Here is a 14,402-nt window from a genome sequence, read left to right as displayed (position 1 = left end):
ATTTTAATTTTCAGAATGTTTGGGGGGGGGGGGGGTCCAGACACCAGATACAAAGATGTAAATCGTTTTGAAAATTCATAACATGTAGCCCACTTGGCGCAAGTTTTAAGAGACAGTTAATGGTATATATAAGTATGTGTATACAGACCAAAAGACATAGTTATCGAGTACATGTAGGTACATCGATGTGTTCTTATCAAGTCTTGAGTGTTGAATCAATACAGTTTAACGAGATTATTCGGCCACTTTAGCTATGGATTTATGGGGTCCATGGCCACCAAGAAACGATACTTTAGTTTTTAAGATGGTTGTATATATTCATTTATAAGTCTATCATTTTAATAGCACTGACCAACAATTTACTGTCAGAGCGCTATTAACATATTGAAATATACTTCACATTGAAATATACACAAATCAGCTGACTGGCCTAATTTCAATCCTAGTGCTTGTAAATGGGTTTTAATTAAATCAAATGCGGGGATTTTGATAGCCAGAGTAAATTCAGGTGCGATAATCCCCTCCGTTGGTTATCAATTTGAATTTACCTGGATATTCGATCGATAAATGGTATCTTTCTGTTGATTATTGCTTTCGTTTGACGTTATTAGAAATCGTTGAAATCCCTCTTTGTTAGGTACATGTACATATATAGACTCTACATAAATGCACACGTTTGTTATGAAGCTAATCGCTTTACTATAATCAAAAAAAGAGAAATTTATCGGTAAGTAAGGTGTGTTTTTTTTATTTTAAAAGAATGAACAAACGAGATTTTGTCCCACTCAATTCCCAAGCTCATAAATATACTTGCGCAATTAATCACTCTTGTAGTAATGATTTTATAATGAGATTATCAATGATTATCACCCGATAAGTAAAAGAAAACCATTTGGATTTGTGCCGAACTGAGTTCAATAAGATCTGTAGATAAATTCCAAAATACCATACCACGTAAATCTGAGCAAGACATTTTAAACAGTCATTGAACTTGGAGTTTAATGTCAGGACATGCAGCTCGAATGATTTTTTTTACATTTTATTTTATACACTCCTCAAACATCTGATTAAATCTTGCAGATGTAAATTCTTTCTATGCACTGTTTCACATATGTATTTAATTTTTATTTGAAATATCATCCCTGTTTTGTTAATGTTTTCAAAAGCTTAACTATGAATTATATATGATGAATCACAATGATACAGTTCATGATCACACAAATTTTTAACACTGGAAAATGTCATGCAGATAAAATTAGATTTTGATATAGAACGAAACTTTAAATGCCTTTTATATATATAATTTTTTTCATCTATATTTACATGTATATGCAAAGATTTAAGAGACATGCGTAGAAAGAAAGTCATATTGACTTTCATTTTTTATTGCGTCCTATTTTTCTTTAAAATCTGTATGTTAAAGTATTTTTTCGACTTGTTCTTCCGTCTCTTGGGAATGAGATAGGGTATCAAATGCATCTAATCAGACTATATTTCTCGTCACACATACAATCTAATTTATTGTTGTGACCTTAATATTAACATGATTTTGCGTTGAAATGTTCATTTGTCAACGTTTGAGAAAACTTTGGTGTAGAAACATCGTAGACCATGTTAAGGAAACCCTCCATGGGTTAACGCCTTCACGTACTATATATATATATATACTCGTATATCTTTTAAAAAAAGAATTGCTAAATTCAACACGTCTCGTATTGGAAGACAAGGTTACCTTTGTTTGGTCTGAATAAACATTTGAAAACAATAAACAAAGGTCAACCTTCCAAAGAAATCTTTCCATATCAATGTCTGCTTCATTTGTCTTCTTGAATAAGCATTTAAATTGCTTTCAGGTTAAAGGTACAAAAAACTGAACGGCGTATCTTTTCTATTTGTACAGGTCACAGGAATACCCCAATACCTCAATCCCAGAGAACCCCCACCCGTCGGGCTAGCACCCCCAATGTGTCTCAGACATTACCAGCGAAGTCCCCAAGAAAAATATCTGTTGGTCCAGTGTCACATTCCATATCGGAATCGTCTGAAAGAACATATTCACCAGCGCCGCGCATGCGTAGCGCGTCACCTGGCCCTTCTCCAGGAAAGCTAAACATTCAAAGTGTCAGTCAGAACTATGGAACCAAGCCCCCGGTTTCTCCGTTATCGCCTACTACGGGCAATGTAAATAGTCCCGGTTTTAGTGGTCAGCGGACGAATACTGTGCTTGCCAATTCACGGAGGAGTCAGTCCCCTGCACCCGTCAGTCGTCTGCGTTCTCCCTCACCCGTTTCAGGAATCAATAAGGCTCTACAACCACGTGAACAGACCAGTAAGGTACCGCGACCAGCCTCTCCCTCCAAGAGATGCCCCTCCCCCTCCCCTTCCGCTAGGAGTGCTTCCCCTGGCCCCAAGAGATGCACGTCACCGTCTTTTCAACGAGCGGTGTCTATGTCTCCGGCACCGAGTAGAAAAAACAGCCAAGCAACTCTTGTCTCAAACTATTCAAGGTAAGGGATTTATTCTGCCAATAAAATCAATTTTTTTTACTTCTCTATACTGGAAATGAAAAGTAGATTGAACACTTTATTGTCGGCAGGTTACAAACTAGAGAGTGTCATTTTGTTCACGTATTGATTTCTTACCTATTTCGGGAAAAACAAAACAATATCGTGTATTGAAAGCACACAACAGTTCTTCGATTTTTTCACGATCCTTTAACTGTTCATTCAAATTATTTATTTAATATGTCGTTGAATTACATGGCTATTTTAATAGAATGTGGTGTGGATATTTTTAGTGGCCTTTGTCCATATTCAACTGTTGTCGTCTGTAAGCATTTATCATGAATTTTTAAAGATATCGAATGTCTGACATGCAAGTTAGGACCTCTGCCTGTTTATCAAATTAAGGAACTACCATTTAAAATCCTTTATTTCTAAATGAGCTCAGGGGGCTGGTAATTACCCTCCTTTATGTAACAGCGACAACAAATCCCTTTCTTTTCAATGAGCATTAGATAGCACAGAACCCGACAGAAACCTTTCGCTAATTTTCTAAAGATCTTCACACACACAAACCAAAACGGAATGTTTGTACATATACTGAAAGGTATTTAATCGGACCCTTTCCGAACATGCACGAACGCATCCAAGAATTTTATGTCTCAGAGTAACCGTGCGTTTCTTTTGACATTTAAAAATTGTTTTCATAAATTTACCTTTAAACTTTACATATAGGGGAATATTCAAACCTTCAACACAGGGGTTTATGTATATGCCTGCTATTCGATTCGGAATTAAGATAAACAGATCTGCAATATATTTCTTTTGTCTGGAGACAGTGTACATGTGGAAGACCAGGAACAGTTAGGTAGTGTGTGTGTGTTTTATTATTTTACGACCCGAATGGGCATATTAAAACAGACACTAACCGCCAAAGACGGGTAATTATTGACAACTGACTACAGGGCCCCGTTTTAACAATTTAGCAGTAGGCCTGTCAAGGATTTGGAATTTCGACAGGTTTTCATCGTGATCTGTTACAAATAATATCGATTTGTCTTTCCCCTTTGGCGTCTTCTGAAGGTGTTGTGGGGGACCCTATCTCTCCACAACAAAGGAGCGCCACGCCAGGGATAACCATTTCTCTCGATAAGGAGGAATTCATCAAGTGTATTGGAGAAATAATTTCATTTTGAAATTGGAATAGATTCTAGAGCTCCAGGTAGAAAAAAGCAATCCATTTAAATTGATTTCTCATAAATAATTTCATATAAATGGGTTGAGGTCAAGTTTTTTCATCAGAGTAGATTATAAAATTGCAAATAGTTATTGTGTAGCCGTAGTTCCATTAACAGGTATTTTAAATGCGTCAACATCCAAGTATATCAGTAGAGATTTGTTTTGTGCTAAACAATTAATCATGGAAAAGCATGAAAACCGAATGGTTGAAATGCGATATGAAATTAATATCGAGTACTTCATTGTTGGACACCATCCATCTAAGACTTTAGCATGACCATTTCAGTTTCGGGTATTTTCGTATCAATCATTTTGTTATTCGATAAATTCTCTTTCTTTGACACTTACTCTTTGTTGAGAGATTATTATACAAAATGAAGTTTAAACTTTTTCACTGCTTCTAGGTCATGTATTTTCTACCTTAAACCAAAGGTATTTTTTGTATAAATTAAATTGCAAAAATTTGTTCGGTTCTTTTACAGATCAAAATCCATTCCAAATACTCCTCGTCCTGATCGTCGCCAGCTTCCTCAGCGACCAAGTATGGATTCTGAAGGAAACGACAGCGTCGGAACAGACGACACATCGGGTTCCAACTCAATGCAACCGTCTGTTGACATAAATCAAATCAGTACGATGACTCTGGACGAATTCAAAAACTTGCTGAATAGTGCTCTTTCGGTCCCTAACGGGAATGCGTCGGAGGGTAGTTTAGAATCTCCAAGATCCCAAAGTAGTACTGATAGTTCACGGAACATATCATCTTACGGAGCAAACAGAGGTGGTAAAAAGCCACCGATTAGTGAAAAACCGTCCCGATATAAATATACGGGGAATGCCAGCCGTAGTTTGGATACCAAGTCTTTCAAGGATCAGTATGCAAGTAATGGTTATTTCGAGATGGAGAAACCGAAACGGACAATACTTGCTTCTTCAACAGTATCGAGACCTAAAACACCAGTGTCAAATTCTGTGTCTAGACCTAAAACACCTGTAAGTTCTTCGGTTCAAAGACCTAAAACACCGGTCAGTTCTGTTCAAAGACCGAAGACACCGGTCAGTTCTAACACAGTACAGAGACCAAAAACCCCTGTCAGTTCTATACAGCGTCCGAAGACGCCTGTCAGTAGTGTACCTAGACCCAAAACAACCCCAGTAAGTTCTGTCCAACCCGGTTCAGTTCAAAACGTGTCGAGACCAAAAACACCGACATCTTCATATTCGATGCCTCGGCCAACACTGAACACAACTAGAACACTACAAACTAACGAGATCAACACTGTCAAACCTCACACAAAACTCCACGAATCTAAGTCAGACTCTGTGCTCAGTGAACGAGAACGACCAGTTCAAAATGTGAAACCTAATGTAAGCTACGTGTGCATTTCCTCCCAAGAACCAAAAACAGTGCCGTCTGGTGAATTTAAAGGAACGGAAACCTATACTTTATCTAATGATAGCGTAGATTCTTCATGTGACTTTAACGGTACGTCTTCATCGAGCATGACTCGCAGTATTACCGACCCTGGACCGGAAAAGGTGCCTCAATCCACACAAGAAGTACCGAAAAGCAATACGAATGACTCTCTCATTGCAAGCTTCAATGCATTACAAAAGTCAATTCAGGAGCTTCGGAATCGAGCCCAACAAGCCTGTATAGCAGTGGAAAATAACAAAAAGACAGAATCTAAACAAAATGAAAATAGTAAGATGGAGTCAACAAATATGGTTGTAACGTCTAGTTCAAGCCAACCAACAAATGAAACCACCACTATCAAACGCCCTGCAACACCAACTGGCAGACCTTCCACCCCCTCCCTAATCCCCAGACCGATGACACCGGTAGGTAATGTTTCCAAATCGCTAAGCTTGACGCAAACAATTGAGCCAGTGCAACAAGAAACGACTAGACAAGAGAGGCCACCTACTCCTAAGAAGGCCACTATTCTGGCTAAATCACCATCTGCAAACAAAGTAACGTCAAACACCCCTAAAAAGAGTACATCCTATACTGCGATACATGCACAACGTCGTTCAACAACTCCGGGTCCAAACGAGTTATCGAAAATAAAGAAGGATGATACTGGTGCTGAAATTCCACGATCAAAGACTCCGGGTCCAGGAAACAGGATAACCAATACTGGTAGTCAGCCGAAATCCTACGTCAGTCCAATTAGACGACTGACGCAGAACCAACAACAAACCTCAACATTTACAGCTCGAGAAATCCCAGAATCTGACTACAATAATCCAAGAGAACAAAGAAGTGTGTCTGCTAGTCCAGCCACACCAAGGAGGTCAAGTATCACGGGGCTGAAAGCAAAAACTCCTGTGAAACAAGACTCTTCTGAAGAAACCATCATGGTGACTGTAAATCGAGACAGTGGGCGACACAAAATCAATGTGAAAGACGGTGAGGAAACCAAATACAAAACATCCAAATCAAACACTGGAAGAATCATAGCTCGAGCCCAAACTCCCACGAACCAAAGGACATCAACTGAGAGTTTGGACAGGTCAAGAAGTGCAAAGCCTGCAACAGAGCCTAAATATAGACCAAGACCCAGAAGCGTCGATCCTGAGAACTGGAACCGGGGAGCAAACAAAGAGGAAGAAGTTTTACGAGTCAAGAGGAAAGATTCTGGTTCTCATGTTGTGTTAAACAGAACAGAAGCATGGGTAGAATCGGCCGCAAAGACGGTTTCAGTTGGGAAAACACCCTCAAAGAATAAAATTCCAGCTGGAATATTACGAAGATCCAAGACCCCTAATCCTTCTGATCTGGATCAATATAATATGGAATCGCGTCCGCTTGAGGAAATCAAAGCAGCCCTGACTCTTCCAGTCAACGGTTTACGAGATATTGCTGCAGACGAACTAGAAGCACCACCAGAGGACCCTGAAATGTATGAAACCATGGAGAAACTCTTCCAGAAAATGCGCGAAAGAGAGTTAAAGGCGTCCGTCAATGAAACGCCTGGTGGTGATCTCATGGGAGATATTGATGTTAACTGTATGGAAAATGAAGACAATTTGGGTAGTGATGAAATGTCTTTAGACAGTAATGAAAATATAAAGAGAAGAGGAAACTCTCCAGCTAGTAAACCCAGTTCCCACCAGTCGCCGGCATCTAGTGCAAGAGGTTCTGTTCCTTCAACTCCAAGATCTAAAACACCTTCGTTTTCTCGGTCTAGTTCGTCATCTCAACCAATCAATAGGCCTGTTTCAACTCCACCTCGACCAAGCACTCCGACCCGTTCTTCTGTTAGTTCTTCCAGACGATCTAGCATGAAGTCAAGTAATGGATCCGTCCCAGAATCCCCAACCACCGCCAATGTTGATCATGCAGTTATTATTGTATCCAAAATCAAAGAAATCCTGAAAACAAACCCACGCAAGGACAATAAAGAGGGACCAAGATCTAGAATTCCAGCCCCAAAGTCACTTAGTGCAAGTGGAAAATCCAGGTCATTTTCCAATTTATTTAACCTTAGCTCCGCAGAAAGTTCATATCAGAAAGAAAATTCTCCAAATCACAAATATATGAACGGCAATACAAATGGGGAATATTATGATGATGAAATGGAAGAAATTTCAGGCATTACTGCGCGAGCTGAACAAAACGATCAAACCGAGAACGTGCGTAGCCAATCCGGAACCAAGACACCAGTTCCAAAACTAGCCACACCCTTAACAACTGGGCGGACCGCCGTCCTTAATCGAGAGACCAGCACAGATAAGTCTAACCGACTCGTTCGCGCAGTGTCCATCTCTAGTTTATCCAGTTCTTCGAACACACTGTCTTGTACCTATGGCGAGGAGGAAGAATTTGTTTAGAACTTCGTCTGCCTTTTTGCATGATAATTTATCTGTGATATTTTGGACGTTTATGTGTTTGTGTGCGTGTGTTATGCGAGGGTCCATTTTCTTTTTTATGTTCCTAGATTAGGGAGAAATCACGAGTATATTGTAGGCATGAAGAAGTCTTTGAGTTGCTTATTTGTTCTTGGTCTAGAGGAATGTTCGGGCTATTTAAACACCTTTCTGCAATATTGATCAGATACTGACAGAATTACCAGTTCAAGCCATTTATCTTGCGTTTTGTATTCTATTTAGTTAGCACATTCCGGTTATCATTCCATAATGTCAGACAAGACCGTCGCCCATGGCTCAATTGTTTTCGATCTACCCTTCCCCTTAGGGCTTTATGTGATGCCTTAATGTATTCTCAACATAGTACTTAAAGAAGTCAATTCGTTATCTGTTCCAATGGCTATAAATGTAAATAACGACAAAGTTTTGTTGAAATTTTAATTGTGCCAAAAACATCCTCTGTTCTGTCCAATCAGCATTCACAAATATATTACGTGAGAGTGTAGAGATCACGAGCGCATGCGCAGTAGATGCAACACCTGAAATCGTCCATGAGAATGTTTTGTCTGTGATCATTGCTTATTTATGTCTTATTTATTTGAAATTGAAAATATTATATAATGCAATAAACATTATGAAAAATTATTTTACGACGTCATTTTTTTACGTGAACAATGAAAGGGATTATATGTTGACTTGTAGGTGAAAATATCCAGGACGAACAAATTAAAATATATTGAAAATGAGTAAATGAGCATTAAGACCTAGTCATCAAGTTCTCTAAGTATTATCAGAAATCATTATAGACGATAGAAAAATTGGCGATGACAAGCTTGAAAGGCATTTTGTTTATTGTCGGTCTCGTTCATAATAGGACCTTATTATGTCTTTGAGAAGGTATTAGGAACTTGCACTTGCTTACACAGGAGCTTTGTGTCCGATTAGAAAACAATAATGAAGTGTTAATACCTATATACTGAGTATATTGCAAGGAAAGGCTGGCCGTATAACCTACCGTATCGCTCGTTCAACAATTGTGCATTTGTTTGAATATATACGTGACACATTAAAAAGTAAATCCTGTGAAAAAGAAATTAATTGTTCAAAGAATATGGACTCGATCTCAACTGCTTTACAAATAAAACTTCTATCACACTAAATTAAAGAGAAATGTGCAATGTAAAAAAAATAATTTTTAATAAATTCGTAATGCTTCATACAAGTAGAATGAGTAAATTTGATTGTATTTTCTACTTAAAAGTCATATACATGTAAATATAATGCCAGAGATTAATATAAAATTCCAAATCCGGTGTATGTTATGAATCTTTATATATTACGTTGCAGTTGGAATCGTTGTAAAATTTAATGTAACATTGGATGGGGAAAATGGAGTTCGAAGAGGCTCATTTTCTGTTTCTGTGTACATCAGACCTGAAATATATGATGCAAAGTAATCATTAAATATTGTTTGATATATCTATTTTTGAAAAATATGATCTATTTAATTAATGCCGCTATTTACCTGCAAAACAAGCAGTCAAAAAACAGGCGATGCTTCCCGCAACCCATGACGTCATGACTAGTTTTGCCAAATCCTTCCGCCTCGAAGGGATTAGTGCACCGAGGCCGGATAACGTAATACCAACAGTTGTCGGGTTCGAAAACCCGCAGAGTGCATATGTTGCTATTGTTTCAGCTTTTTTCTGAGGAAAAATAGTCTTAAAGTATAAATTCTCATCTTACTGTGACTAGATCATAAAATCCAGCAAATAAGACCGCAAGGTATATTCTATTGAACTTTGGTCGATCTCATTTTTATTGTTGAATTGCAAGAACGTTCATTACCGATATTTGGTTCGCCTTGATGTATGACCCGAGTCTCTGGTAGCCTACAAACTCATTGATTACGGTTTTTAGCCCGACCACCTCTCCCACAACTCGACAATCTGACCAAGGCACACCCATCAGAAAGGTAACAGGAATCAGAGCAAAGGACAAAATCACCTAATGGAGGGAATACACGATTATTCCACGATACAAGAAAACACAGGTGTAGTGTAGCGCATGTGACGAAAGATTTTAATTTCTGAAAAAATTAATTCGATACTAAGATACAATTAGTTTAAAATACAACTGTAAGTTTTTGGAATGAAACTGACGTTGCTTTAGACTTGAAATATGTTATTATTGTGTTCTCTGTAACCGTGTTTCACTGTATGCTATATTTTTACAATTATTCGTTTCCCTGTGTATGTGTGATTGAGCTTGTTTTGTACTCATTAAAGCATTTTGGAAATCCAATGAAAATGGTAAGAGTATTATATTTTTTACTAGACAAAAATACTTGCATCAAGAGATAGGTCCTTTATGTCTACGAGACCTCCAAGGTAGGCAATAACGGCGTTAATGAAATGTAACAAGCTGAGGAAAGCGATCAGACTAGCCACCACCGCGAACACCACAAAGATGGCGTCCGTCGCTCCCCTAGCAGCCGCATCGATCAGGTTGGCGGTTTCTTTGCTGAAAATGTCATAAAGTAGCATTTATTTAAAATCAAAACATGATTGTTGCATTATCATGCATGATTATTGTTATATATATTGCATTAATTGATTAATCGAAGTTCTTGAATTGTAGAAACAATTCTTCAAATATTTTTAGTGTCGCTCATTAATTTCATGTTACATGCATATTTTCCCCTGTTTTCGTAATTTTGTTAAAAAGTGCATTTTCAAACCAAAACCGTAGATTTATCTAAAGAAAAAAAAGTGACAGTGAAGGGAAACAACAACCTGTCTTCTTGATGTTGCATTTTTGAAAGATCTCTCGTTTCCGGTTCTTCGACTTCCGGATAAATAATCTTAGAGACGGCTAGCCCCGCTGGCGCTGACATCAGAACTGCCGTCAGAATGTGGGCCGAGGATATCTACTGAATCAAAATCTCTCCTACATCATGCGTTCTTAAAATTTGAGATTTCATGTCGTTTGAAAAATACATGTACATGTATTACAATGGCATTGTATTTAATATTTGTTAACTTACTCCGTAAACGACAAAAAGACCAAATACGTCAGCGGTGACGCTGGCAAATCCTGCCGTCATGATGGCGTGGAGTTCTGATTGCGTCATTTTCTCTAGGTATGGACGAATCGTAAAAGATGCTTCCGGCTGTTTAAATCAAGTTTTAAAAATTCAGGCATCGGTTTATAAAGATATTGCACGTTTCGGTCTTCACAATCAATGATGAACATTTGCTATCTTTGAACATTTTTTTCCTCAAACAATGCGTTTCTCTAATACGAACATATTCATGATATTGACGATTTAGTGTCTTTGGGCGATGTTTAAAGAGTCAAAGAAAGCGTCTCTCTTCATGTAACTCGTTTTAAATGAATATTTGTTCATGACTGGTGGATATAAGACGACTGTGACAGGTACCTGCCCGAGGAAGATACTGGAGGCCGTACAAAGGGTCTCGGCGGCTGAGGTCCCCATGGTATAGTGCATGACCACCGCCAGCTTCTGGATCACCGCCTGCATGAGTCCACAGTGGTACAAGATGGACACGGCAGAGTTCACGAAAATCACTGTTGGCATCAGCTGTAAATGGAATACTGAATAGTTAAAGCAGTTTACTATTAAAATACTATCGTGTATTCTTATGCGGGCAAACTCTACAATATCATTTATCAAAAAGGCCTAGGGTATAGTGTTTATACTTTTTTTAACAAACTTTCAAAGAAAAAAAAAATCTACCTTAAAAGCAAATTCAAAATCCACGTAGTTTTCCCCAAAAACAAACTCCACACCAGCAATCACGTGACTTAGGAAGAGTTCGACTTGTTTCCCAAGGAAAGAAAAAGTCTGCTGTCCGACATTTGTACGGAGTACAAAAAGTCCGAGGAGAAACTGCAGGGCCAGACCCCATACTACGGGGCGGGGATCTATCTATATGAAAAGGGAGTTGTTATATTTGTGTCGAAATTGTAATTCCGAGCAAAATATCTCTAGAAGCAGGTAAACATGTGCACGCAACATGGCAATCGCTACTCTATACTAGAATGTATTTTGATCATGGAAACGACAACTGCCTATTTTTTGTGATAGCAAATAATATTCACAAAATATTTCTCTTTTCTTTTATAATGTATACAAAGGAAGACTACTCCGTCTGACTTGCAACTCCTCTCTATCAAATCAGGTTAATTTCAATCATTTATTATCAAAAAAAAAAGATTTTTGCAAAATTCACACATTTTGATTTTTTTCTAGTTGAAGGACGTGTTTTTTTTAAGTATCTTTAAAATGATTGTCCATTAAGAATACAATCTAATTTAACATTAGATTCGTTGATCTGCTCGCACATGGACGTACCCTTGTTTTGTGGTAGGAGATTAACCAACTGAATAGCAGCAATGCAAAAATACCGGCCAGTGACACGAGATTTCCGGGAGACGATAGATTGATGAGAATCATGGCGGCTACTAGCACCAGGGATATTCCAATGTACACAATTCTAAAATCAAACAACGTGTATATCATGTACAATTAGGATAAAATTTAGGGAGGCTGGGTGGTCAACAAAACCCTCAGATCTACCTTATATACACTTTTAGAGATGGTTTGCTTATCTATAAATCATATTTAATTAATAAAAAAAAAAGCATATTTTTTCATTTTTGAATTTAAATATTTTGCTATATCTTAATACAAAACTCTTCTGTTTAAGGAGATTAATATAGTCTAAAAATAACCACAACCATCGAGTCCCTTTAAGTAAATCAACTTTTTTATTAAAGCATTTGAGTTTAAGGTGCTATGTACAAACCTATGTTTTGATCATGAATCATTCGAATTACACATTTTTTTATAGTCGGCATAGCTCTCTGTTTGAACACAGTATAATAAGTAACACTTATAGTCATTAAATTAAGTAAGAAGCGAAGAGACTTTAGTTTTGTTTTCCTAAAATTAAATTTAAAATGAGTTTATCCAAATTTAGTATGTTCAGTAAGAAAACTAATTTGAAAACAGTAATTTGTTGGGGAAAAAAAGCTGGTCCTTGGGCGTTTGTTTTTAGTCAATACCACTATATTTCCATTAGTGTTTGCTAAGCAACGACGAAATGCTATACCTAGTGCTCACTTGAATGCAATTGTGTAAATTGGAATCAAGCAATTTGCCTGATTTAAATTTATATTTCATGACAATAATTTGGGTTGAATTGATCTCCGCAAAAATGTATTTAAAGAGTTGGCTACAATTTGTATTACGATTTTTATAGACAAGATGCTGCCTTTTGTCAATATTCATTTGTCATTGAATACATACATACTGAGTTTTCTTGACAATGGACTGCAGCAACCTTTTAACCTTGTAATGTGCATGCTTTTTGCAATTCGACTTCCAAACTTCCTCTTTACGAGCGCATAGCTCGTGCAGAAGCAGACGAATGCAGTGATGCATAGCAACGGAATGGCCTTCTGGAAGTTCATTGCCATGGCGAAGGAGAAGTACACGAAATAGGCTAACACTGTTGCACACAGGAGCCCTCTCTTGATGGTCTGTTTTACTGTCGCAGAGCGGGGTCCCTGTTCAGAATCTGGCTGTGGTGGCTGAGGCTGATCAACGTTATCTGAGGAGGAAAAATTAGTCGATACAATAGCTTTGAATTTTATTTTACCACAGGCTCATATAACATTACGTATAATCAAATGCACATGCTTCTACTGCAGATACTGAATAATTCCGTTTTAAGTTATGGAACTTGTAGTCTAATTCAATCAGAGCTGCCGTATAAATTGATTTCCTGTGATAAGCATGTGCATTATTATTATCAATATGCATGGTAGGCTTCTTGATCTAGAAAAACCACGATTGATTTTCAAGCATATTCTTGGACTATCCAAAATTCAAATGATTCGTGCCACAGAGTGCTTTTGCATCTGGACTTCGTAATGCACTGCGGTCCGATTCCTGTAGATGAACAAGTAGTAAATGTAGAAAACTTACCGGTAGGACTTAGTATGATGTCAGCCGACTCCATTGTTAACCCTCGTGGCTGGAATATTTAGGATTTTTTGGTAGTTAAATGGCGGCTAATCCTTGTGCCCTTGTCATCTACCTATGTAGGCATGCAAGCACTGTTGTAACATTTCAAAACCACGTGGATGCCATGCTCGTAAATCCCGAGTGGCGGGAACCAAGTTCTTGTCCGACCTTTTGGAGAAGTTACATGACCTACATTTTGTCTTGAATTTTCATCTTATACGAGAATTGCATAATTAGGGGATATAAAGTCGATTTTTAAAATATATATGCTCTTCAGATATATTTACATATATTACTTTTAAAAGCATGTCGAGCAACACACTGGTAACTTATATGAAAATATGAATCTTAACTTTTTTCTATCAGCACATTTTTCGTTCGAGGTACTCACGTTTTTAACGATTTTTTTTCTACACAGGTCCCCTCCCCCGGTCAGTTTTTGCATTGAGGCTGACAGTAGACGGAAGTAGCTGGAAATTGGATCACCTCGCCCTTTCCGTCGCTTTCTAGAAAACTATTATAAGAAAATGGCCGAGAATGGTCCGAATAGTGGTGGACTTTCGAATATTTTTTTTTTGAAAAATGAAAGCGAGGTATGCACGACTGACGTCATTGCTTCGTAAGCAAGGATATGAACACTTAACTTTTTTTCCAAAAAAGACTAATATCTTAACTATTTTTCCAAAAAAGACTAATATCTCAGAGGACGTTTTTAGGATTTTAAAGATGATGTG

General features: G+C 37.8%; 2 protein-coding genes across 9 annotated transcripts in view; one reads left to right on the top strand and one right to left on the bottom strand.

Moving 5' to 3' along the window:
- Window positions 1-8,258, top strand: part of LOC105327518 (GAS2-like protein 2A) — a 24,655-nt gene extending 16,397 nt beyond the window's left edge. For all 6 annotated transcript variants that reach the window (XM_066078749.1, XM_066078751.1, XM_066078750.1 and 3 more), the window contains 2 exons: window positions 1,901-2,507; window positions 4,223-8,258. In XM_066078749.1, the coding sequence (XP_065934821.1) occupies window positions 1,901-2,507; window positions 4,223-7,577 (3,962 nt within the window). In that variant the 3' untranslated portion in view covers window positions 7,578-8,258. The remainder of the gene's footprint in view (window positions 1-1,900; window positions 2,508-4,222) is intronic.
- On the bottom strand, window positions 7,925-14,402 carry LOC105327517 (sodium/nucleoside cotransporter 2). Of its 3 annotated transcripts, XM_034480810.2 has the most exons (12): window positions 14,060-14,402; window positions 13,630-13,836; window positions 12,949-13,252; window positions 11,992-12,133; window positions 11,374-11,565; window positions 11,056-11,217; window positions 10,660-10,785; window positions 10,409-10,542; window positions 9,965-10,136; window positions 9,462-9,620; window positions 9,139-9,319; window positions 7,925-9,047 (listed from the first exon to the last, which is right to left on the bottom strand). In XM_034480810.2, the coding sequence occupies exons 2-12, from the start codon at window positions 13,661-13,663 to the stop codon at window positions 8,950-8,952; spliced, it is 1,704 nt and encodes a 567-aa protein (XP_034336701.2). In that variant the 5' UTR covers window positions 13,664-13,836; window positions 14,060-14,402; the 3' UTR covers window positions 7,925-8,949. The 3 variants fall into 3 exon arrangements, with proteins under 3 accessions (XP_034336701.2, XP_065934826.1, XP_034336703.2); XM_066078754.1 differs by lacking the exon at window positions 14,060-14,402 and having other exon boundaries at window positions 13,630-13,900; XM_034480812.2 differs by lacking the exons at window positions 13,630-13,836; window positions 14,060-14,402 and having other exon boundaries at window positions 12,953-13,224.

The sequence above is a fragment of the Magallana gigas genome, chromosome 3 (genome assembly GCF_963853765.1).
Source record: "Magallana gigas chromosome 3, xbMagGiga1.1, whole genome shotgun sequence".
Classification (NCBI taxonomy): Eukaryota; Metazoa; Mollusca; class Bivalvia; order Ostreida; family Ostreidae; genus Magallana; species Magallana gigas.
This window is presented reverse-complemented; position numbering and strand designations above follow the sequence as displayed.

Excerpts from the sequence above, each read along its gene's own strand:
- LOC105327517 (XM_034480810.2), bottom strand. The coding sequence starts at position 13,663 with ATGGAGTCGGCTGACATCATACTAAGTCCTACCG. Across the intron at positions 10,137-10,408 it reads ATGCAACATCAAGAAGACAG|CAAAGAAACCGCCAACCTGA; the intron begins GTTGTTGTTTCC and ends TGACATTTTCAG. Across the intron at positions 9,320-9,461 it reads TCAAGGCGAACCAAATATCG|AAAAAAGCTGAAACAATAGC; the intron begins GTAATGAACGTT and ends ATTTTTCCTCAG.